This window comes from Melitaea cinxia, chromosome 3 (genome assembly GCF_905220565.1).
Source record: "Melitaea cinxia chromosome 3, ilMelCinx1.1, whole genome shotgun sequence".
In the NCBI taxonomy this organism is placed as follows: domain Eukaryota; kingdom Metazoa; phylum Arthropoda; class Insecta; order Lepidoptera; family Nymphalidae; genus Melitaea; species Melitaea cinxia.
In genome coordinates this window covers 6,146,205-6,172,194 of record NC_059396.1, presented here as the reverse complement: position 1 = coordinate 6,172,194, position 25,990 = coordinate 6,146,205, and the positions used below count along the sequence as shown (strand labels likewise).

The following is a 25,990-nucleotide window of genomic DNA, read 5'->3' as shown; positions in this document are numbered from 1 at the left end:
GTCGTATGTTGAAACTGACGTGTATACTTTTAGGCTATTGCTATCAAAATAATTGCATGTGCTCTTTTTCGGAGCCGTCATGAAATGAGTAGTGTATGTGATAAGCTGACAATGACATTCGTAGTCTATATTCGAAACGCGCGGGAAATTTAAGTTATTTTACAAAGAATGTGAACATTGATATGAATATTTTACTGCATAGAGTGCAACAGATACCTGCGAGTTGTGATGTTTAGTGAAAGTTATCGGAACTAGTGGACTTGTCGACATTGTGCAGTACACGCGTTGATGCCCTTGTATCGTTGGCAATACACCATATATGCCAAGAATCCGTATACTTCTTCCGTATAAGCCTTTTTCCGTAAAAGGCTTAAAACTCTAAATCCGTAAAAGTTTTATATAGAAGTGAAATTAAGAAGGACGACGTTACCAATACAATCTGAGATTTAGGAGGCAAAAGAATTTCTTTAAACCAAAATTACAAGGTAAAATGTAGTCTTATTCATCATCATCATCATCATCATCGTCACTTCAGTCTATCGCAGTCCACTGTTGGACATAGGCCTCCACAAGTTCACGCCAAAAAACGGCGTGAACTCATGTGTATTGCCCATAGTCACTACGCTGGGCAGACGGGTAGATGTTCATAGGGCTGGCTTTGTCGCACCGAAGACGCTGGTACATATACAAAGTAATTTATTATTTAGGTATAAATAGGCCTTTATAAAAGATTAAAGTAAATTAGAGCTATTTTTTCTAATACATAACGAGAAACGAGAATGCATGATTTTTACAAATTTTCCCTTATACAAAAAATATTAGTTTTTATTCTGATATGGTCATATAAGTCAGGTCCACTATAAATTATTAATTAATGTACAAATTACATACATGAAAATCGTTTTGTAAGGTAAGAAGTGAGTTCATTTCTTACAATATTGTCAACAGGTAGAGACGATCGTTATATTGTTCATTGTTTTGAATGCGGAAATACAGTTCGTTGTATTGGTTACGATCCAATCTTCAAATCAATCAATCAAAAACGTGTTCAAATTTATGAAGTGGACTATCAGTAAGAATATTACGTTATAAATAATTTATTGTGATATCCCTAATTCCTAATCCCTATATCCCTAATACCTAAAAAAATTCAATGCGAGCGAAGTCGCGGGTAAAGGCTAATCTTATACATAAAATTATCGTGTCACAATGTTAGTTACCATATTCCTCCGAAACGGCTGGACCGATTTTTATGTAATTTTGTCTGCATATCGGTAGGTCTGAGAATCGGCAAATATATATTTTTCATACTCTTAAGTTATGAAGGGGGGGGGGGGATTAAGCGGGTTAATAATGTATATTATGTTAGAACAACGTTTGCGGGGTCAGCTAATTAATATTATAAATATGAATGTAAGTTTGTTTGTTACGCGTTCACGCGAAAACTATTTAACCGATCATCATGAAACTTTGTACACATAATATTGGAAGTATTAGAAGTAACACAGGATACTTTTTGTTTAAAAAAATCAATGCAAGCAAAGCCACGGGTAAAAGCTAGTATCAGATAAATAAAAGATTATAGAACAAGACTTAATCGTAATTATAACTAAATAAAGTAAAACTTATAAAATGTGGAAACTATATTGGTTAATGTGTAACTATAAATTATTTCTAATGTCAAACTGAATTTTATATTTCGAAAATAAGTAAATATAAATAAAAAAAGATACATTCGTAATTTGTACTCATTACATTGTAAAATTTTAATAAATTCCTTCAAAGGTCATTGCTCGATTTTGTAGTTTTTTTTTTTGTTAAGCGTTCACAACATTATATTGAAATGTTATGTATTACGGCATTACTGTTTGCATTACAAATTTAATAAATTACGATTTGTCTTAAATTATGTAAGAGGATTTAATTTGTATTATAATTAAATAATAATAACTAAATTAATATTAGTTTATGTGATATAACATAAGTAAAAAGTAATATGCAGTTCCAATTATTGTTACAAAACGATTGCTTTTTTACTTTTTTTTTCTTATAGTTTTAAAATAAGATATGTTACACCAAATATTATAGGTATAATGACACGCATTTATAATTAATTATACGCATTGCATTTTTTGCATTTATCATCTATAGTGGTACCTACTAATATAAATTTGTATTGTTATATTACTATTTTAGGTAAAAAAATAAATAAAAGTTTGATAAAGTGACGTAGACATTTCGAAATATGAATGCTCAAGAATATGAAAATGTGAATAACCAAGTACCGTCCTTGTACTTCGACCTTTGAATCTTGAGATTTTGTTGATTAAATCAATATAATATTAAAATTCACGATAAGTTATCTTGCACGATAGCATTTGATTAAGATAAATCTCAATACAAGATTTGTTGTAAAATTATTTGTTTAATTCAATGGCTTCCACTTTGGTATAAATATATCTTATTGCTTGGGTTTATTGTATTATTATATATTTATATTATATTATGGAATAATTCCACGCCTTGACCTAATTATCAGAATTCGTAGCTCCCTACGGTCAGAGGCCAAAAATCTATTTTAGTTAATATACTCTAAAAAAAAGTATTCCACATTTGAATTATCTGTTTAGTTTATTTTAACAACACATACACTATTATATACAATATCACCTAAAAGCATTTGAGAATGATTTTTTTAAATATTTCTTTAATAACTAGGTCAATATATAATGTCGATAAATTGATTAAATCTATATCAGAATTCATGCATTAGGCATTGCATTTTATTAAGTGTTGAAAAGTTTATAATTGTGTTTGCTGGCATACAAAAAAAAAACCGACTTCAATTACATCGAGAAGTTATACAACGTAGGTAGACGAAAAAATAGTCAAGTAAATACGCATTATCAAAGATTACTCCAAAAGTTGTAATCAGATCTCGATGAAATTTAAATGTGACCACATGATAAACATCGGCTATCGATTAAATATAATAAAAATCATCAAAATCGGTACACCCAGTAAAAAGTTATGCTGATTTTCGAGGGTTTCCCTCGATTTCTCTGGGATACTATCATCAGTTCCTAGTTTCATTATCATGGTGGTACCATGATAATGAAACTTACTTGAACTTTACATCTACTTTCCAAAAAAAAAAGAATTATCAAAGTCGGTTTATAAACGACGAAGTTACCCCCGAACATACATTAAAAAATATATATGTACGGTCGAATTGAGTAACTTCCTCCTTTTTTGAAGTCGGTTAAAAATATTTTTAAAAGGATCGGTCTTTTTCCAAATTAGGAACTTAGAACTAGCAAAAATTCTTTATAATTGGCAACTATTTATGAGTCAAATATTATATAAATTGTGGCTGTCATATGTTGTTAGCATTTCACGGAGTTGTTGTATTTTCTAATGCTCTTTTACTGTATTTTAGCTTAGCACTGTAATTTTTGCTTAGCACTGTTAAAGTGAATAGGTATGCAAGTCGTTTTAAGTCAGTATGTTACGCTCACTATGACTTTCAACTATTGCGCTATAAGCTATTCTTAGTCGTCTTAGTTTTTTATGGTAAAATGTTAATACAGGTACTCGTATATTTTCCTGCTTTTTCATACTTCCCAACTCTTATCAAAAATGCTATTAAAAGATTTGTTTGACGCGTCGAGATAGTTTGAGGTTTGAATCTTCACTAAAAGTTATATATTTTAGTGTATTTTTAAGCGATTTAAAAAAGAAAGAGGTTCTCAATTTGACTGTGTTTTTGTTGTTTTTGATTTGATTTTTTCATTCATTTTGATGATTCTACTTTATTCGAAAGCCGATTGGTGCTTGTAGTGTGGTCCTATTTATATTGATCGAGGTCTTTCGAGTACTTTATACTTTTCCAGTTCTGCCTAAAAATGCATATTGAATTCGCTATTTTTTCGACTACCTACATTGTATTATCTGTCAATGTAAATTGAAGTTTGTTTTGATTCGTTTGTGAACAAATCTGATTATGTAATATACGATTTTATCACAAATACAATGTTATCTAGCTGGTAGTGGAAATGAAACATGCCCACGGTTTTATCAAATATGATCATGTTGTTTTTTTTTCTAGTCGTAATATCTAATGGCATGCTTGGTTTCTCCTATCCTTTCTTGTGAACATAATTTTTTAAAGACATGGTTTATATCATGAGGAAATGATTGTTTATTTTGTATCATGAGAAAACGACGTAAAATTTGTAGAAACAAAGTTATTTGTATACAAGGTGATTTATTAGATTTACCCTAATCCGGGTTCTCTTCGTAAACTGTAATAACATTAGTTTTATAACTCTTTATGTATTTTTAAAGAAGAAAAATATGCTATTCAATTTAAAAATTTTGTGAATATTGATAGATACGATGTATGTCTAAATCTATAGAATATAAATCTTTAATAGACAAGTATAAAATGTTTAGAAAAGTTACTTTATTATTTTTATTTTTTGTACAGGACTTCAAGATGTCGTTCACAATGGAAGAAGGGGGTTTTGGGGTGGGGGATTACGTAGCATTTGGGGTACTCTGCGCAGCATCATGTGCTGGAGGAATTTGGTATAGCGCTATTGGCTCCAGGAGTAAAGCTTTGGTGGACCTTAAGGATTACTTACTTGGAGGAAAGGCGATGTCGACTTTCCCTGTTGCTATGTCATTGATTGCCAGGTAATCAAAATACAATATCTAAAACGATTGCCATTACAAGTTGGTTTTAATTAGAAGTCTTTAATATTGTTCTAGTCGTACAGGAAAATATGCGCCTTATTTTTTTAAATTATAATTTTATAGTCATCCTTATAAATTTCTTTAGTTGGACGAGCTTAAATAATTTTAATAATTTCTTTAGAGATAATGCTATTATTAAAAATGTGTACTATTTAAGTATATTAGAATCAAATATATCCATTACATATTCCATAAACAATACTTATTATATTGTAAAAAACTAATTAAATATAACATCTTCACAGGTTATTGACCTTAAAATTCCAAATAATCAAAGAATGAAATTAATCCTAAATAATATACCTTTTCAATGCATATTATCCTATATCTAAAGGTTGTCTGGAAGAGATCGCTACTAAGCGATAAGACCGCCTTTGTACATTACTATCTCTATGTGTAAATAACTGTTTTATGTAATGTTTTTTTTCCGAGTGGTGTGCAATAAAGTATATTCTATCTATCTCTATATTTAACAAACAATAACTTAATAAAAGTAAACGTATATTTATGCAATTATTTAGCAGTGAATTAATTAAATAAGTTGCTTATAATTGGTACGTCATACACAGATTATGAAAAGCAGTGTAATGAAATAGTTTTTAAGTAGCTTGTTTTTAACTTCAGTCTTATGAAAGACCGAATATGAGTATATATCAAAGTAGGTCTATATTTTGGTTACAGAATGTAATATCTTTGGAGGTTTTACAGTATTTAACCGACTTCCAAAAAAGGAGGAGGTTCTCAATTCGACTGTATTTTTTTTTTTATGTATGTTACATCAGAACTTTTGAGCGGGTAGACCGATTTCGACAAATTTTGTTTTACTCGAAAGGTGGTGTGTGCCAATTGGTCCCATTTAAATTTATTTGAGATCTAACAACTACTTTTCGAGCTATATTTAATAATGCGTTTTTACTTGACGCTTTTTTCGTCGACCTACGTTGTATTATACCGCATAACTTTCTGCTGGATGTACCGATTTTGATAATTATTTTTTTGTTGGAAAGGAGATATCCCAAGCTTAGTACCATGATAAGGAAACTAGGATCTGATGATGGGATCCCAGAGAAATCGAGGGAAACTCTTGAAAATCCGCAATAACTTTTTACTGGGTGTACCGATTTTGATAATTCTTTTTTTGTTAGAAAGGGGATATCCCTAGTTTGGTACCATGAGAAGGAAACCAGGATCTGATGATGGGATCCCAGAGAAATCGAGGGAACTTCTTGAAAATCCGCAATAACATTTTACTGGGTGTACCGATTTTAATAATTTTTAATTTAATCGAAAGCTGATGTTTGTCATGTGGTCACATATAAATATAAATTTTATCGAGATCTGATAACTACTTTTTGAGTAATCTTTCATAACGCGTAGTTACTTGACTATTTTTTCGTCGATCTACGTTGTATTACTTTTCGATGTAATTGAAGTCGGTTTTTTTCGTTTGTCTGCAAACACAATTATTTGTCTTTTGAATTAATTACAAATAATATTGATTGTGCTGTGTGGCTACGGCACTAAAGAATTTAGCCACCCCCTCTCTTCCCATGGGTGTCGTGTCGACTAAGGGATAACAAGGTTCCACAACCACCTTGGAACTTAAGAAGCCGACCGATGGCGGGATAACCATCCAACTGCTGGCTTTGAAATACAAAGGCCGAAGACGGGCAGCAGCGTCTTCGGTGCGACAAAGCCATTACTGCGGTCACCAACCCGCCTGCCCAGCGTGGTGACTATGGGCAAAACACATGAGTTCACGTTATTTTTGGCGTAAACTTGTGGAGGCCTATGTCCAGCAGTGGACTGTATAGGCTGTAATGATTGATGATGATTGAATATTTATTTAATAATTATAAAATAGAACTGCTAATGTATACATTGCGTGACACTGGCTGATAGAATAACCTAGGCACAATTTTTAATAGTTATTAAGTAAACAGACACGTCACTTGATGTTAATTGATCACCATCACATATGGAAATTTGCAGTTCACTGGATGATGAATCTGTTACTGGTTAAAATCATAAAGAGGTGTAAGAAAAAACTAAGAACGGAGATAGGGTGCCTTTTAATATGGTCCGTTTTCCTTCTATTAATTCAATTATTTATTCATTTGGATTCATGGCTTTCAATAATACTAAAATAACGTGAATGATTTTGTCTATGTCCAGTAGAATTAAAAGGCCACGGAGGAGTTCAATTAGAGATGTCAAGATTAAAACCTCAATATGTTTCCTTTTACAATACTTTACAAAATCTTTTTCCACTTCTTACTTTTTTAGGGTTCCGTACCTCAAAAGGAATAAACGGAACCCTTATAGGATCACTTTGTTGTCAGTCTGTCTGTCAAGACCCTTTTTCTCAGGAACGCGTGGAGGTATCAAGCTGAAATTTATATCAAATAATTAGGTATGCCGTTTAGCTGTGGAAAAAATCAAAATTCTAAGCCAACGTAATCAAAAGATACAACCGTTTATGCTGCAAATTTTCGACACTGGCAAGGTAATCAAAACCTACAGGGTACTTCCTGTGAACTCAGAATCTTGAAATTTGGTACGAAGCAACGTCTTATAGCACACATAAAGAAAAAATTGCGAAAAGCATAAATTTTTAGTCACGTCAAATAATAAAAAAAAAAAAAAAAATTATCAATTTTTATGGAATAATTTTGTACGGAACCCTCGGGACGCAAGTTTTACTCGCACTTGAGCGGTTTTTTTACTAACCTGTTACTTTTGAAAACTAATTTTAGATTATGTAGTATATTTCTCATTAGGTTAATAGCTAATGTTAATAATAACGACGTAACATTTGCTTACGTTCTGTTCATACGCTTTTCGTCTAAAATTACGTAATTTTTTTCGCAAGAATTGGAAACAAACGAGCCCAAATGGTTGTGTTAAAGTTATTAGGTTAACAACAGAAAACTAAGAATATCTGCAGCTTACCGCAGCATCATATAATCGTGCCAATGCTGGGCAGAGCTATCTTTTATTTAGGGATAAGAGTTGGAGGTTATTCTGTCTTGCTGTTCTAGCGAGGGTTACAAGAAAATGTATAAATGACAACGTTTTATGTGTTTTTTTAGGAACAGCATAACGTGAATTATATATTTTAAATTCATTCACAATAAGTATTATCAATTATTACAAGGAGAGTTATGTTTATTACTACAAAAATAAAATCAAAAGAAGTAGGAAACGTGATCTGAGTGCCAAGATAATGAAGTTTATTATTATTAACGAATTCAATTATAAAAAAAGAGGATCACAAAACGCGTAAAACACTCAATCCCCGTTGTTACCGTGACAACGATGGTTTCATTGTTGTCAATGGGGTTATTGACTAGCCCTCATAAATCGCGAAGGCCAGATTGTAATCGCGCTGTATTAAGATCCGTAACCTGTTTATATCCAAATAGAATATTAAGATGTTAAACGTATATTTTTTCATTGAAAAGCCGTTGATAAAATAAATATTTTAGATAACGTATCTCATTTCATAAAAGTAAGGATTATATAACGGAGAAATTAACCAGCAGAATAAGAAAGTTCACTTAGCTATAAATATAATTATTATGCGCTAATAATCTGTACTAATTCACCGTGTTATCTTAATAGACATATCTTTAAAATGATTAATTTAGTTACAATATTATTACGTCGTAAAAATGAAATTTGTGTATTATAGTGGAATTATTCTTATTTTCTCGACAAACGTAACCTTTAAATTTTAAGTACGTTCAACAATAATGTTTTATTTTTCCAATATCTTATCAGAATTCAACTCAGTAGCTTGCTCATCAAAAGGGTTAAAATTCTGTGACCATGTTATAAACAAGTGTCGATAGTCGTTCTGGTGTTGTGATTCATGTAGTCGCCTAATATACTGGCGGTCGCGGATTCTATTTCCGCCCGGTGTAGAAGTTTGTATTTGTCCAAATATTTGTTTCTGCCTGGTTGTATGTCTTTTTAATGCTAATGCAATTACTTTTCATATTTAAATTTATATTTGTTTGGCCGTTTAAATCGGGGAGGCTTAAACTCACAAGGAGACAGTCTCTCCGTAATCCATGGCGATTAAAACATTGCCGAAATATAGGGATCTCAACAAAACAATAAACGTGGTAAGCAACCGAACAAATATAATTTTAAATATGGCTGTACGTCCTTGTGTGTTTCCCCACTGTGTAACGGAAAGCACGTAAAGCTATCGGTTTCGATTCTTATCATAGACAGGTATCTACATCAAGTGATAACGATCGTTATTCGCTGTAAGGGAATTATTCGGTTACTACGGTAGAGAACAGGGAATGCAAAAAGTACTAACCCTTCTACTATAGGGAGAAAGAGTCTTTTGCCTAGTTATGGGACTGTACTATGTATGGAATAAATATAAATAAATATCATATAACATACACACACGGTCGTCTGTTCCTATGGTAAATTACACTAACAGCCGACTGTTATAACTATTTTCTTAATAAATATACATAGTAATAACACATATATAAATATATAAATACAAATATTATATTACACCTAGACTCAGGCGGGAATCGAACCCACAACCCGCAGAACAGAAAGCAGGGCCACTACAAACTGCGCCAACAAGCTAGTCGAAGATAAATATGCTGAGGGATTATGTGTCTAGTCTTTTTTATCAAATATTTGGAACGCCATTAAACGTAAAGGCGATTTAGTCGAGTGACTGTAAATGAAGTTACAGTACTGTTAGATAAATGCCCAAATTATCGGTCAATTGTCACATACGTCCGCATAAAACTACCATACTAGAACTAGCCATAACTCCGCACATTGCACTATACCATCTGAAACTATCATTAAAGTATCTTTAATAATATACCTACGAGTATTTGTTGTGTTATAAAGTTTACTATTCTATCAGTTCAGTTATTATACTATCAGTGTAACGTATATTTCTCCAACTTTTTTTTTAAATATATATTTACCTATCTGTGATTTAGTTCGTCGCGTTAAGAAAGAATTAATATTCTCTTATTCTATGCTCTTTAATTACATTACATATATTTATTACATTTTTTTTAACGCGCGACATCAGTTCATAATCAGTTAAATAAAAAAAAATACGTTGATGATTATGACTTAATAGGTACATACTCGTACCTATATATTTATTGTATGTTTTTCATCTATAGCTATGTTTCCGGTGTGACAATCCTCGGAACGCCGGCAGAAATTTACAACTACGGCACACAATATTGGTTGGTAATCGTGGGGGTCACACTCAGCTGCGTCGTGGTAGCTACCGTGTATTTACCTGTGTTCTGTACGCTAAGGCTATCCTCTTCATATGAGGTAAGTTCGATTTGTTTTATTTGTTAAAATATGATGAAACATTCTATAAAGGCTACATAGCTAGAGTAAAGTCTCATATGTATTCAAAGCTTAAACTTTCTCGTAGTAACGATAATGATACTTAACTTTTTGGTAATTTAAAAGATAGATATAGTACCTCTTACTCACTTCGTCTAAAACAGTTGTACGAGTACTCACATAAATACATGTGTAGTGTGTACATTATGTGAAAACAATTTTAGTTCCAATGTAACTTATTATTGAATCACTGATCTGACGTTGATTCTTTTTTTTTTGTTAATCGATGTATATAAGTTTACTAAAGTATGTGTCTATCTAGATTTGTATTAGACTATTTCCCATTAAACAAAGATATTTGTGTTAAAATGTGAAGGTATTTGTGTTAAATGGTACTGTATTTAACACAGCTACAAGTTTTTTTTCTATAAGTAATAACAAAAATTTTCTATTTTAAAATTTATTTTATAGCAATCAGTTTCATATATATATATATATATATATATATATATATATATATATATATATATAATGTTTTGAATATTATTTATTAAATTTCCGGGTTTCATGGCTAATGCCAAGCCTATGAATATGGTTATTTGGAATGGGTATTATTCAAAAATAACAAAGTAGCTAAAAAAATCTTGAAATATCTCTCTTTTATTTTGAATCTTGCAATGTAAATTACGGGTAAATTTTGTCTCGTCTGTTTCATTTTTAACGTTGAATATTTCAATAACAAAGTAATTATACAAAAACCATTTTTCACACACAATAACTTATCCAGCCATATTTTGGTATTTGTATATATTTTATTTATGTATGTAACTAATTTTAAATGTGCGACTAGAGCTAAACAAAGCGTATGTGTTAAAAACGGCATTATCTATATATATGTATAAAAATTTCGTGTCACGATGGATGTAAGCGATAAACTCCGAAACTACTAAACCATTTTTTATATTATGTAAGCATCTGTAATTTGGTACAACTTGGGAGATAGGGTAGTTTTTATCTCAATTATTGATCTCAATATTTGTTATTGCAAATTAAATATTTAGTATACGACTTTAGTGTGTATTTATCGGTTAGTTGTATAAAATCTTAATATATGGTGGTTTGGCATTTATTTATTATTTTTTTTAATATATTATAATTACTGAGTCATAGCAACGCGTGGCTGGGTAAGCTAGTAATTATATAAGAATGAATATAATCTATTAGATGTCGTTCAGTTTCATTCTTTATCACAAGTCGGTTTAGTATAGATGTTATCTACGTTAGGTAATCTCATACAAGTGCAAATCTGTCAAACGCTCGCGGTGGACTTTGTACGATAGAAATAAAACTGCGTTCTCATTACGTCATCAACATCTTGTTCAATTACTGGTTGTTTTGAAATCAGAAATAATATGTACGACTAAATACTTCTTTCGATATTTTTAGCCTAATTATTTAAAAATACAATTTTATGTTTTTGATACCATTTTTAGTAATCCGCATCATAATACAATTAAAATAAATAATTATATAAACGAGAATATATATAAATAAATTTTAACTGAATATTTTTTTTTATAAACAAGCCTTAGATTAGAATAAATTTTTTGAGGTCGATCGTTATGTTGGCCGAAGTGGTTATTAACATGTAAGGAAATATCACACGTTGTTCGAATGGTTTGGAAATAAGATTTGACTCATTTTATTAGGTTTTTCCTTATCTCATCTTCATCATCTAATGCTTAAATATTATAAAGAGGTAAATTATGTTAATTATTTTGTTAATTTTTTTGTAAATTTGTAGGCACTAATTTCTGAAAGTACATAATTGATTTTCATATTCTTTTTTCCGTTAAGACTACTTTATTTCTGAACATAAAAAGACTATACTTTATTTTCATGATAACATATTTTAGTCACAAGATCTCACATTTGATATTCTGGATTACTCAGCCGCTCTAAAGTCGTCGATAAAATTGGATACATTAAATAAAAATAACACTTAAAATAATTAAGTTAAACTAATGTTAAAGTTTCTTTATAGAAATACTAATGATGGTCTAATTGTTTCAGTATTTAGAACTTCGATTCAACCGACACGTTAGAGCGGTAGCATCGATACTGTTTCTTTTGGATGAGGTAAGTAATATTAAAACTTAACAAAGTATTTTATTTTTGACTAACCCTTTGAAGCAGTTCGTTGTTGACCTATTTTCTGCTTCGACATTTCGAAACAATAAGACATATAACATCCTCTATGGTATTACAATTGTTGCAATTTGGCAAGTCAACTTTAATAAGGTGTGCGATCTTATCCAGCGGAATATGCACAGAACGAAAACGTATCATAAGTGTTATAATTGTTGAGTCTCAACTCAATACTCATATTATCATTTTTTTTTATACGACAATTATTTTCAATCCACGCTGAACTTGCTAGATAGGTTGTGGTTGGATTGTCTTGTACCAAATACCTTTCTCCTTTGACCTTTTATCGAAATATTCTGTCCATTACTCGTAAATGTTTTTGTGATAAAAAAAAATACAGTCTGCATGATACGGTCTTACAGAAACATCAATTCCATTAATAATAGTCATTTTGGCTAATTGGTCACCCTTTTAATTACCAGTTATATCCACATATGAAGGAATCCATTGCAAGGTAATATTTTTAGACATGCGATTGTACTGCTGCAATAGCTAATGTAATCTTGTAGGCTATCGGGGTTACATTGGTACAGCCAAATGCTAAGCGAGCTCTTAATTAAGTAGTCTTAACAAGTATTGCAAAGAGTTCCAAATACGTTATTGAAATATTAGCGTTGATTTTAAACTTGAAATCGATTCCTATTTGTTTGTTGAAAAATGCAGGCCCTAAATTGTTCGAATCTTTAGATCCGTCTGTATAAAATTAACAATATTGAACATGTTTAGTCATAATTTCTGAGCTAATTGTCGGTAAATCAAGTCCACTATAATCTTTTTTGGCTTTAGTGATCGTATCAATGTACTCTATGTTACTTATATTATTATTATTAACTAATTGTATGATATGAAAACATCGCGGTTTACTGGCAGAATGCATTGGGACGTTATTTATGTTAAAGCGTAGATAGCAACGGTTTTTTCTTTTGTCTCTACAACTATTATAAGATAGAAAATTCTTGTAACAATGAGATAATTCCATTATCTTAAAAAAATCTTCATTCACTTTTTAACCGACTTCCAAAAAAGAGGAGGTTCTCTATTCGACTGTATTTTTTATGTATGTTACCTCAGAACTTTTGGAACTTTTGGGACTTTTCACTGGGTGGATCGATTTCAATGATTTTTGTTTAAATCGAAAGGTAGTGCCCGTCACGTGGTCCCATTTAAATTTAATTGAGATCTAACAAGTCCTTTTTGAGCTACATGTAATAATGCGTATTAGTTTGACTATTTATTCGTTGACCTACGTTGTATTATAACCTATTCTTGTTCTAATTGAAAGCTGGTGTTTTGTTTTGTAGTCCCATTTAAATTTGGTCGAGATGTAATGAGTACTTTTTTGTAATCTTTGATGACGCGTATTTAAGTGACTATGCGTACTCACGACGCCATCTATCGGCATTCAGTAAAACTACTTTGGTTCAGACTGTCGATCTATTATAACGTAGTGAGCTATAGCTAGCTGCTGTGTGGTTACGGCAGTAAAAAATGTAGCTAACCCCTCTCTTTCCGTGAGTGTCGTAAGAGGCGACTAAGGGATAACACAGTTCCACCATCACCTTGGAACTTAAAAACCTGACCGATGGCGGGATAACCATCCAACTGGTGGCTATGAAATACACATGTGGAAGACAGGCAGCAGCATCTTCGGTTAGACAAAGTCAGCCCTGCGGTCACCAACCCGCCAACCAATCACGGTGACTATGGACAAAATACATGAGTTCATGTCATTTTTGGCGCAAACTTGGGGAGGCCTTTGTCCAACAGTGGACTGAAAAAAGCTGAAGTTTATTTTTTATAGATAATTATGATAATTCTTATTTTAATTGAAACCTGATAATTGTCTTGTGATCCCATTTGAATTTTATTGGGGTCTGATGACTACTTTTTGAGTAATCTTTGATAACGCGTATTTACTTGACTATTTTGCGTCTACTTACGTTGTATTACTGTCGATGTAATTGAAGTCGTTTTCGTTTGTGAGCAAACACAATTATTTACTTAACTGCACAAAATATGTCAGTGCTTTATGTATATTTGTGTTAACAGCAGTTATTAAATAAATCAAGCTAATAATAATAGGGTTATAAGATATAATTAACAATATTCGCTTCAAAGTCGCAATTATATTATTTGATCGTTAGTGTTAGGTAATAGTCTATTTTAACTACAATTAATAATCTTGAGTAAATACTCTTTAACTGCTAAGCTATATTAACGGGTATTTGATATAAAATTTAGTAAAGATATGCCAAGATTATTTAATTGAAGATTCAATACTCTTGTATTTTCCTAGATTGCCGTAGTTGTTTCACTTGTGTAAAGTTTCGATAAAAAGTCCTTGACAGTTACGTCACAGCTTCTTTTAAACTGAAGCAAGTTGTTTATATCGTCTACAATTTGTAAGTAATGTAGGCTTTAATAATAAATTTGTTTCACTAGTTAAAGCTGTGTGGCTACGGCACTAAAGAATTTAGCCACCCCCTCTCTTCCCGTGGGTGTCGTAAGAGGCGACTAAGGGATAACAAGGTTCCACAACCAACTTGGAACTTAAGAAGCCGACCGATGGTGGGATAACCATCCAACTGCTGGCTTTGAAATACACAGGCCGAAGACGGGCAGCAGCCTCTTCGGTGCGACAAAGCCAGTACTGCGGTCACCAACCCGCCTGCCCAGCGTGGTGACTATGGGCAAAACACATGAGTTCACGTTATTTTTGGCGTAAACTTGTGGAGGCCTATGTCTAGCAGTGGACTGTATAGGCTGTAATGATGATTCACTAGTTAAACCTTTTTGGAGTTTAGACCTTAAGAATCGATTTTCATATTAGGCCCCCGGTATGAAAAACATATGAGGAGTAAAATCTACTGAACGAATGACTCGTTACTCTCGTTACGTTTTTATTAACGCCATCTAACCCAATAGGGTTCCGATAGATGGCCTTATTTGATTCGTTTATTTACCATTTGATATTGTATTAATATTTTTCTTAGACTAGTAAGCCTGTGCCTATTTAGACAGTCGGTCTGTAGGAGTAAACTCCAGTCGTGCGTCGGCGCTGACACACACTTTTTTTTCCTATTTTATGAACATTTTGTTACAAAAAGGATGTAGGATGATGTTTAGTAAACCAGTTCTTATATATTTATGTATACATATTCTTTTTTATTCATATTATACACATACTCGTATGTACACATATTTTAGGATTCCTCTTTATCGGTTCGGTCGATGAAAAAATAATTTAACAAGTATTTGGTTGATGAATTGAAGGCGCAATAAACAAAGCATTGCTAAGGAATTCTAACAAAAAATGCGCAACATCCGAAACTTAGACTTGTCAAAGCGGTCTTTGCACTTTTCTACATTATTTCTCATCAACACATTGACTTGGCCAATTTAACACATACATTTGCAGCCGGACTCAATAAATAATCGATAGAATTTTGACGCAATTCTGTTCAAAATGATGTCGAATATTTTTCTGTAGTAAACAAAATTGCAGATAGAATACATACACATTTTATATCATTAATGGATTTAAGAGGCTATTTGAGCGCAAACATTGTAGACCAACAAATTTATTGTAAGTAAATAATTTAATTAAGGGTGTATCCTTTCGATAAGAAAGCTGATTTAATAAAAATAATCGAAGTATAATTGTGTTTGACCACACACGTAAAAAAAAACGATTTAAATTACTGATCAAATTTTTTGGGAATCGGTTAAAAACGTGTGTCTGATACACTCGGAAACACGACAACAAAGCAATTCATACGAGTAGGTACCTATCAATATATTTGTGTATGAATGGAATCGACAAGTTTTAGTACAATAGGATATGTAAAACTACGAGAGTTAGCTACTTAACATACACAAATACGTAAAATGTAAATATTAATTAAAAATTCGAAACATATTGTAAACGTAACAGTTGTCAGACACCCGTAGTTAAAAATAATAAATATTCTTATTTTGGTGGATAGATAGACAAATAAGTTCCTCATACTTCTTTATACGATACTTAGCAATATACTTAGATATTTCTTGTACTTTACGATCGAATACCAGCTTATTCTGTTTATCGTGAGAATAAAAATGAACACAACGCTATTATTATTTTTAGTTGTATATGAAATTAACATGATTAAATACGCTTTATTACTATCATTTTGACCAATTATATTTTACTATAAGTATTCAACGTGCAGGTACAAATATTATACAGAAGAAAACTATTGATTGAATAAATTTTTAGTTCAGTTTATAAACAGAGAAAAGTTATAGGAAACACCGCGTCGTGGGTCTACTTGGATAACTCAATAGTGTATCAAGTTTATAGTAAATAATAATAATAATAATACTTTATTTCAGACCAAATTATAAGTCCATATTGGGTTAGTACAACAAGACAACATTCAGAATAAAAAACAAAACAAAATTATATTAAAAAAAAAAAAAACAATAAGTAAAAATAAAATTAAATAGAATAAAAGTAAAATCAATAATAAAAAAAAATTATGACGTTTTAATCACGAAGAAGGAGCCAAAGGTTTAAGAAAAATTTATTATATGAATAAAATCTATCTGAATTATTTATTACCATTATATTTATAAGATCTAATTGGTGGTCAAGGATGACCTCTTTGGACTTCACTCGCATGCGAGTCAACGTGCTGTGTACATTGTCAATTGACCATTTCACATGTGAGCGTATTGTTTTAATTTACACATGTCTTGGAACTCGTATTTTGTCTTTACACTTTTGAGTTAATTTGACAGGCAAATGTACGATTTTAGGTAAATTGGAAATATTACATACATACGCATATTGCGCAGGTTTAGATAACATATTTCTACATTTTTTTATAAGTTCAATAATTGTATCCATAAATTATAAATTTTTAAAATAAAAATTTGCTGAAATGAAATCACGTCAGTAATTTAGCCATTTTTTTTGTTGTTTTGTAAAAGGAAAATAGCTACTTAAGCTTCGGTTCAGAAATTGCATATGTATTGTTTGTCAATTTTTAATATTTTTTTTTTACCAATTATCACAAGAAATCTCTATCGGTTAGTGAGTCATGGCAAACACCATTATCGTATTGTAATCGCAATAATTGTACACGTATTGTTCTGTAAACACCTTCACGAATAACGTCTGCCTTGGTAATTACCCTGTCTCGTAAACTACGAGAAAAAAAGACATTATTGTTTCCCCTATAATATAGGAGCACGTTGTGTGCCTCTTCTTCTCCTTTCTCTAATTTATGTTCTTTGTAAATTGTCCAGATCTTGTTGTGCTTATATGTCAGAAGAGTGTATTATTGTTATATCATATTACTATTATCCTTAGATTCCGAAACTCTGAAAGCAGGGAAATTATAATAAAGATTACAAATGCCTATTCCCCGGCGATCACAATACAAAAAGCAGATATAAATTATTTTTCATAAAAAATAGCAATAACATTAGAGTTTTCATCGAGGGTTAAATAACGCTAATGGATATATCGTTGTAAATATCTTTTCAGGTATTGTTCCTGCCTATGGTTGTCTACGTTCCTGCACTAGCATTTAATCAATGTAAGTAAAAAAGTAGTAATTAGTAACGAGATATCTGCTCTCTCGCTAATCAACTATGGAATTTTTTGCTCGGACTGTAAACCTATGCTGTATTAGTAATTGTACTTAATTAAAACAGCTCTGTTGGTTTTTATTGTTGACGTTTGAGTATTTGTTATTTGCTCGGCGTTAGCAAAATATTTATTTACACTAACTAACATGTAGGCAATCTTGTAGTCTTAGGTTTTTTTAAGAAGATATAATATATTATTAATATATATGTATATACAGATACATTTTTTTTTAAATTTAAATTACAGCATCCACGAGCTCGTAGTTGCCAGTGCCATATTTCCATATATTCATTTTTTTTCGATACAATGTATTGTCAATATATAATTTTATAGGAAAAATGCAATTTGTTTGTGTTTTGTAAATTACTAGGTTTTTTTTTGTTATTAACCTTCACTCTCAAATTAAACATTTAACGAATATAAATATGATTATCACTAAGTAAATACAAATTAACATTGTGAATTTATCTCTAAATTTAATGTAACAGTAACAAAAATGTGAAGTAACAATAATTTTCAATATACTCCAGATACCTGCGACCTTATAACAGTCACAAATTTTAACTCTTAAGATCTATGCTCTTAAGATAATTAATTACATTGCACATATGTACTTCAAGTGATAATTAATCATTGTTTTTCCATAATTAAATGAAATGAGGCGATAGTAACACGGTTTCTTTAATTATTAGAATTGATTAGAATTTAATAAGTGGTATCTTTTGTCTATATTTGTTAGTAATTGTTTGAAAGTTCTCACGTTTAAAAAAAGCGGTTATCAATTTTAATTACGTTATTCCCATAATTTTTGACTACTTTTTTGCAGATAAAATAATAAAAAAGTTATTAGAAGACTTATCTAGTAGTAATAGAGAAATTATTTTATTCATTGTATTAAATTGCGTATTTATTTAATTATTTTCCGTTTTTGTTTTTCAGTAACGGGTTTCAATGTGTTTGCTGTGGCTGGTGCGATGGTTGTAATATGTGGCCTCTATACAGTATTAGTGAGTCGAAGTTTCGTTTATTAGATTTTATGCTATGTTTTTGATAAATAATTGTTATTAATCATAAACATTAATATATAATTTTTAATTATAAATTTCAATTTAGTATGACCAGTAAAACGCAATTAAAATATATTTTTAAATTTAAACAAAGCGTCTCTACATTAAATATTCTATGATATTACATACCTTCACTCTATTACATTGTATTCAACATAAATACAGAAGTTGGGATTGTATGGTTGATGACGCATTTTAATGTTAATTACGGGCCATGAAGTTAACTTTGAACATCAATTTTTGATGTCTTTATGTTAATGTATGTAGGGCGGACTTCGCGCGGTTGTATGGACGGACTCGGTGCAGACGGGTGTGATGTTCATAGGAGTGGTGCTGGTCGCGGTGGCCGGTACGCTTGCTGTTGGAGGCGTCAGTGACGTGCTGAGTATAGCAAGGGAATCTGGAAGACTTGACTTGTCTAAGTAAGTTATACATCTCAAAACAACAGTAATATTATTGACTACATTGTACTTGACTCTTTTTTTTATGTCAATAGGTCCGCAAACAAGCGTACGGCTCACCTGATGGTAAGCGATTACCGTAGCTTATAGACGCCTGCAACACCAGAAGCATCGCAAGCGCGTTGCCGACCCAATCCCCAATCCCCTCAGGAGCTTTGGTCACCTTACTCATCAACAGGAACACAATACTGCTTGAAAACAGTATTATTTTACTGTGATCTTCTGTAAGGTACTACCCGCTGTCAAACAGACGCACAAAAACAGAAAAAATCGACCAATATGATGTCCATTATAGATTACAGTCCAAGTCAAGTAGCGTTGCTTTCTTTATTGTGGGCCCGGAAATTATGAGGATGTGCTTTGTTGATAAAGGGGGTAGGGTCGACAAATTCCTTGTAATACTGCCGGTATTGTAAGATTTCAAGGCTACAGTAACAGGTTACCATCAGGAGCACCATACGCTTGTTTGACAAAAGCTGTTACTGGTTATTGGGCAGCTCAGTTTTTGCATCTAATTAGTCCTGTCGTATTCGACACTTTATTTAAAGTTGATTTTGTACGAATTTTATATTATTAATTTGATTTGTTTTCAGAATTATAGTTTACATAATGGTTTTGTAATCGTTGCTGTATTTTATTCGTTTATAGTTGGGACTTTTCTCCCTACGTGCGCCAGACAGGGTGGGGCGCCGTGGTCGGTGGACTCCTGTACTGGACTTGCTTCAACTCCGTCAATCAAACCATGGTGCAGCGTTACATCGCTCTTCCTAACAAACGAAGAGCTATCATGTAAGAATCGTGACAGTTATCGCGTTTTCCAGAAATGTTCAACCAACTTATAGGCACAATATTGTCACCCTCCTAGAAATAATTGAGTGTGAGATGTTTATTTACTTAACTATTTATATATATTTTTTACTTTAAGAGTTGATCTCTTATTGTCCGATCTTAACCTTCAAAAGCGTAAACGGAACTCCTAAATTGATACTTAGCTATTGATGGAATATAAATAGTACTCATTTATGACTAATTGATTTTAGTTTAATTACCTAACAACCGGCTATAAGGTCACAGGCTTAATTTCTTTAACGTTTGAATATAACATACACATACTACCAACATTTTACAAATAAATGGTACCCATACCTAGTAATTCCTCCTTAATGATACACCTTAGAGACCATGGACCTTAAAAAACACAAACTTAGAAATCAAAGTTATGTAACACATGTACATTTAGAAGTAAAGATTACTTTCATTGAGTAACTGAAAATTTGGTTAATAGAAAAAGTAACCGCAAATTTAAACGAAGATAATAGATATTTATTGTTCTTGTCACTTGTCATTACACTCGTATACATAATTATATAGACACCAGTAATTTATATTGACCATTAAATTGACTAGAATACAAATGTTCCTAATGAGTGGTGATCGAAGTAGCTCGATTGTTGGTATCACAGCAGCAGGCTGTGCAGTGTGTTATGTGTGATTGTATGTGTAGAGCGCTGGGTATCTTCTATGTGGTCTAGTGTGAATGTCTGTAGAGCACCTGGCATCTTCTGCGTAGTCAAGTGTGAATGTGTGTAGAGCACTGGGCATCTTCTGCGTGGTCAAGTGTGATTGTGTGTTCAGAGCGCTGAGTATCTTCTGCGTGGTCAAGTGTGATTGTGTGTTCAAAGCGCTGAGTATCTTCTGCGTGGTCAAGTATGATTGTGTGTTCAAAGCGCTGAGTATCTTCTGCGTGGTCAAGTGTGATTGTGTGTTCAAAGCGCTGAGTATCTTCTGCGTGGTCAAGTGTGATTGTGTGTTCACAGCGTTGAGTATCTTCTGCGTAGTCAAGTGCGAGTGTGTCTTCAGAACGCTGAGTATCTTCTGCGTGGTCAAGTGTGATTGTGTGTCCAGAGCGCTGAGTATCTTCTGCGTGGTCAAGTGTGATTGTGTGTCTAGAGCGCTGAGTATCTTCTGCGTGGTCAAGTGTGATGGTGTGTTCAGAGCGCTGAGTATCTTCTGCGCGGTCTAGTGTGATTGTGTGTCCAGAGCGCTGAGTATCTTCTGCGTGGGCGCGATCCTCGCGATCTCGCTGTGCGTGTGGTGCGGGCTGGCGGCGTGGGGCGCGTGGGTGCGCGGCGGCTGCGAGCCGGCGGGCGTGCCGCTCGTGGACGACCGCCTGCTGCCCGCCTTCGTCACCTACGTGGCCGCCCAGCAGCACCTGCCCGGCCTCGCTGGCGTCTTCCTCGCGGGGGTCTTCGGCGCTGGACTCAGGTACGCCATCAGCTATAGTGATCCGTCTTTAGATAATGTCTTTGGTATTTAATGTACTACTGAGTTTTAACTGTCTTTATATGTTTCGTATTTAATACGCTTTCGTAATTTTTTACACTATTAGTGAATAATATTCCATATACTTATGATATTTCTCTACAAGGATGATAGTTCAAATACGCAACGCTTCACGCTTTAGCCTGTAATATCCCACTATTGGGCATAAGCCTCTTTCCCCATGTAGGAGAAGGATCAGAGCCTAATCCACCACGCTGCTCCAAGCGTAAGCCTACGCGTGGTGACGATGGGCATGATTTCACGCCATTTTTGATGCGAACTTGTGGAGGCCTATATCCAGCAGTGGATTGCGATAGACTGAAGTGATCTGTGGGATTGAACTCACATTGCCATGTACAAGTTCAGTAAGTTTAGCATTCTCATGCCACAGTAGCAGTAGTACAAGTAGTACAATACAGTTGTGGACAGTTCCCTATCAGCGGTGTTGAACGCGTGCGCGCTGGTGGCGGTGGAGGACCTGCTGCACGGCTGGTTGCGGCTGCGGCTGCGGCCGCTGGCTGAGGGGCTGCTGGCGCGCTGCGTCACTGCGGCGCTCGCGGTCATATCTGTGCTGATGCTGGTCGTTATTGAGAAACTGGGCGGTGTTCTTGGTAAGACTCAATCTCATTCATGTTGAACTGTAATCAGCTTCGTCTTCGGTATGATACGATACGGTCGATTTAGCCTGTAATATCTCGCTGCTGGACATAAGCCTCTATTTCGGTGGAGAAAAATCCACCGGTTTCTGATAAAGCTGTCTGTGGTAGCAGTTAGTCAATAATTCAAAGTTCACCATCAAACTCAATTGCATTCGTTAACATTTTGTGTTTGTAACATTTGCTTCCAAAAATTGATCTTTATTAATTAAGGCGTATATATATACGTAATACACCCGCAGGCTCCATGTAGTACGTGCGAGATAAGCTTTATTATCAGTTTCTGAAATAGAAGCTTAATATGTAAATTATTATAGGATGAGGTATCATAAAGGTCCATCATACCAAAGACAAGTGCAATACAGACGTAGGTAACTAAGGGTGTTGTTGTGGTACAGGCGTGGCGACGGCGTTGTCAGCGATCGCGGCGAGCGCCACGTGCGGCATCTTCACGCTGGGCATGGCGTGCTGGTGGGTGGGGCCGCGCGGCGCGCTGGCGGGCGGCGCGGCCGGCGCGCTGCTGGCGGGCGCCGTGTCGCTGGGCACGCAGGCCGCCGCCGCCGCCGGCCTGCGCGCGCCGCCGCTGCCCGCGCCCGCGCACTGCGCGCTCAACACCACCCTCGCCGCGCCCGGCACCGAGCTGGTGAGTCACGTGCGACACTTCACGCGCAGTAGTGTGCTGCTGGCGGGCGCCGTGTCGCTGGGCACGCAGGCCGCCGCCGCCGCCGGCCTGCGTGCGCCGCCGCTGCCCGCGCCCGCGCACTGCGCGCTCAACACCACCCTCGCCGCGCCCGGCACCGAGCTGGTGAGTCACGTGCGACACTTCACGCGCAGTAGTGTGCTGCTGGCGGGCGCCGTGTCGCTGGGCACGCAGGCCGCCGCCGCCGCCGGCCTGCGCGCGCCGCCGCTGCCCGCGCCCGCGCACTGCGCGCTCAACACCACCCTCGCCGCGCCCAACACCGAGCTGGTGAGTCACGTGCGACACTGCACGCGCAGTAGTGTGCTGCTGGCGGGCGCCGTGTCGCTGGGCACGCAGGCCGCCGCCGCCGCCGGCCTGCGCGCGCCGCCGCTGCCCGCGCCCGCGCACTGCGCGCTCAACACCACCCTCGCCGCGCCCAACACCGAGCTGGTGAGTCACGTGCGACACTGCACGCGCAGTAGTGTGCTGCTGGCGGGCGCCGTGTCGCTGGGCACGCAGGCCGCCGCCGCCGCCGGCCTGCGCGCGCCGCCGCTGCCCGCGCCCGCGCACTGCGCGCTCAACACCACCCTCGCCGCGCCCAACACCGAGCTGGTGAGTCACGTGCGACACTGCACGCGCAGTAGTGTGCTGCTGGCGGGCGCCGTGTCGCTGGGCACGCAGGCCGCCGCCGCCGCCGGCCTGCGCGCGCCGCCGCTGCCCGCGCCCGCGCACTGCGCGCTCAACACCACCCTCGCCGCGCCCAACACCGAGCTGGTGAGTCACGTGCGACACTGCACGCGCAGTAGTGTGCTGCTGGCGGGCGCCGCGTCGCTGGGCTTACGTCGCTACCGGACTACTGTTAAATTGTCGTGGCTATATATTTCCACACTACACGGTTCGTATAGCCCTAAATAAAGTGGAGAAGGACACCAAACTGGCCAGATTATATTTGCAATGGTGATGGTGGGCATTGAGTTTCGCATTATATTGTTACTACGGTGTACGCTGTTACGTTTGTGATCCAGATTTTTTTCACCATGGAGCTGGGTTGGCATTACGTCGTTGGCTCATTGCTATCACACTGTGTGTAATTAATTTAAACTTATTAATAAAATGTAGTAGATCTGACTGATCTGAATAGTTATTGTGCTCAGTTGCTGCGCTGTTGTTTCGATGTAGTTCAATGTAAACTCAACACGATTTTTATTCATATTATTCGATTGGAAAGTTTTCATTTGCTTCGTACAGTCATTTTTTTGGTCATTTAATTACCAAAATTATTTTCAGGACCCAGAAACAATATTCCCTCTGTTCCGGATATCATACCACTGGATTGCACCTCTCGGTCTTTTGGCGACTCTCACTGTTGGTGCTATTGTCGGTTACTTCTTCGATGAGAGAGACAGCTCTAAGATGGACGCGGAATTGTTCACGCCTGTAATCTGGAGACTTTTGCCAAAAGAAGCCCACGAGAATGCAGGGTTGACAAGGAGAGCCCTCAATACAAAAAACGTGGAATCACCAACTCCGTCTGCGCCTCTAATCCTTGAACGGATTCCCGATAAGGTAGGTAAGCCGAACTATATTGTTCTTCTCTTTTTTCTTCTTTGAAATTTAAAATCCTGCCTTTTTTTACAACTTCGATAATTATCAGTAAAATTAAAAATGAAAAATAACCTCTACGCAATAATTTCATTTTATGCCAAAATGCCTCATATCATTTCGAAAAAGATCATATAATCTTTAAACTGTTTTTTCGATTTTTACCAAACATTGCTACGAATCATAAGGAATTTTACGTGAAAAAACCGCATCGAAATCGGTCTATCAGTTCGAGAGCTACGATGCCACAAACAGACACATAAACTGACATTGGCGTAAAACAAGTTTTAGATTGATTATAAAACCAACCTTTGTTTGCATCGGGGGTTAAAAACTTTTAAATAAAATCACTAATACTTAGTACTTAATACTAGTAATACAAAAGGTAATATTGTGATTTCTAAATTTGACAACGACATTACAAATAAAGTACAAAATAAGTACATTATTTCAAAAAGTTCTTTTTAAAAAAAATATCTATTGAAACGAAAAAAAAAAAAAATACGAATTTAAGTATAAAAAATGTAATACGCTTCTTTTTATTTTAGATTGAACTGAACGAAGACACCAGTAGATGGTAGAAATTAGGTATAAATTAGATCAAAAAATTATACAATCATATATTATAAAGAGATAATGTTAACTATTAGTTAAATATGTCTAAGACACAAAAACAATTATTACTTAAATCATATGTAAGCTATTAGTTGAATGTTAATCAAGGTTCAGTTGTTGAAAACTTTTGTTATTATTTATATTTATATGTATTGCATCTTAACGTTAATACATAGATGGCTAACGTTAGCTTCATTAGCCGTAGCTAAACTAAACTATATTACGTATTACTAAAATCGTTTATTGAATACAATCATGTTGGGCTATAAAACTTTTTGAAAAATAAAATTTAGTTGAGCGACAGTTACAATTTTTTTTTCTTATTATGTAACAACAGAAGAAAACATACCTTTACTATGATAGCAAGAGTTTTCTACAATTCCCCCATACGTGAGTTATTTTATTATTATTTGTATCTGTACCAAAACTCAGTATCTTTGAATGTACTTAAAATAAACCTTTTTTTACATTGTGATAAGTTTTACGTGACTTTGTAGTAGCATTCCTAAGAATTTCGTATTTTAAACTACATAATTTCATTTTAGAACATAAATGTTATAGAAAAATAATGCAAAAAATATAGTTTGATTTATGTAGAGTTTAATTGTAACTAAAAAACTTTG

The 25,990-nt window shown here is 34.8% G+C and overlaps 1 protein-coding gene across 1 annotated transcript; it reads left to right on the top strand.

Moving 5' to 3' along the window:
• The first annotated feature begins 4,498 nt into the window (after nt 1–4,498).
• LOC123669118 (sodium-coupled monocarboxylate transporter 1-like) lies at nt 4,499–25,238 on the top strand. Its single transcript, XM_045602752.1, has 11 exons — nt 4,499–4,698; nt 9,942–10,101; nt 12,193–12,258; nt 17,861–17,912; nt 18,905–18,972; nt 19,300–19,454; nt 20,142–20,282; nt 21,534–21,758; nt 22,245–22,426; nt 22,870–23,114; nt 24,438–25,238. The coding sequence occupies exons 1-11, from the start codon at nt 4,499–4,501 to the stop codon at nt 24,759–24,761; spliced, it is 1,818 nt and encodes a 605-aa protein (XP_045458708.1). The 3' UTR covers nt 24,762–25,238.
• The last annotated feature ends 752 nt before the right edge of the window (nt 25,239–25,990 follow it).

What these genes read in the sequence shown, in the direction of transcription:
- LOC123669118 (XM_045602752.1), top strand. Translation starts at nt 4,499, where the DNA reads ATGTCGTTCACAATGGAAGAAGGGGGTTTTGGGGTGGGGGATTACGTA. An exon ending in GGAAGACTTGACTTGTCTAA is followed by an intron (nt 19,455 to 20,141) that starts GTAAGTTATACA and finishes ATTCGTTTATAG; the next exon opens with TTGGGACTTTTCTCCCTACG. An exon ending in GTCTTCGGCGCTGGACTCAG is followed by an intron (nt 21,759 to 22,244) that starts GTACGCCATCAG and finishes AGTTGTGGACAG; the next exon opens with TTCCCTATCAGCGGTGTTGA.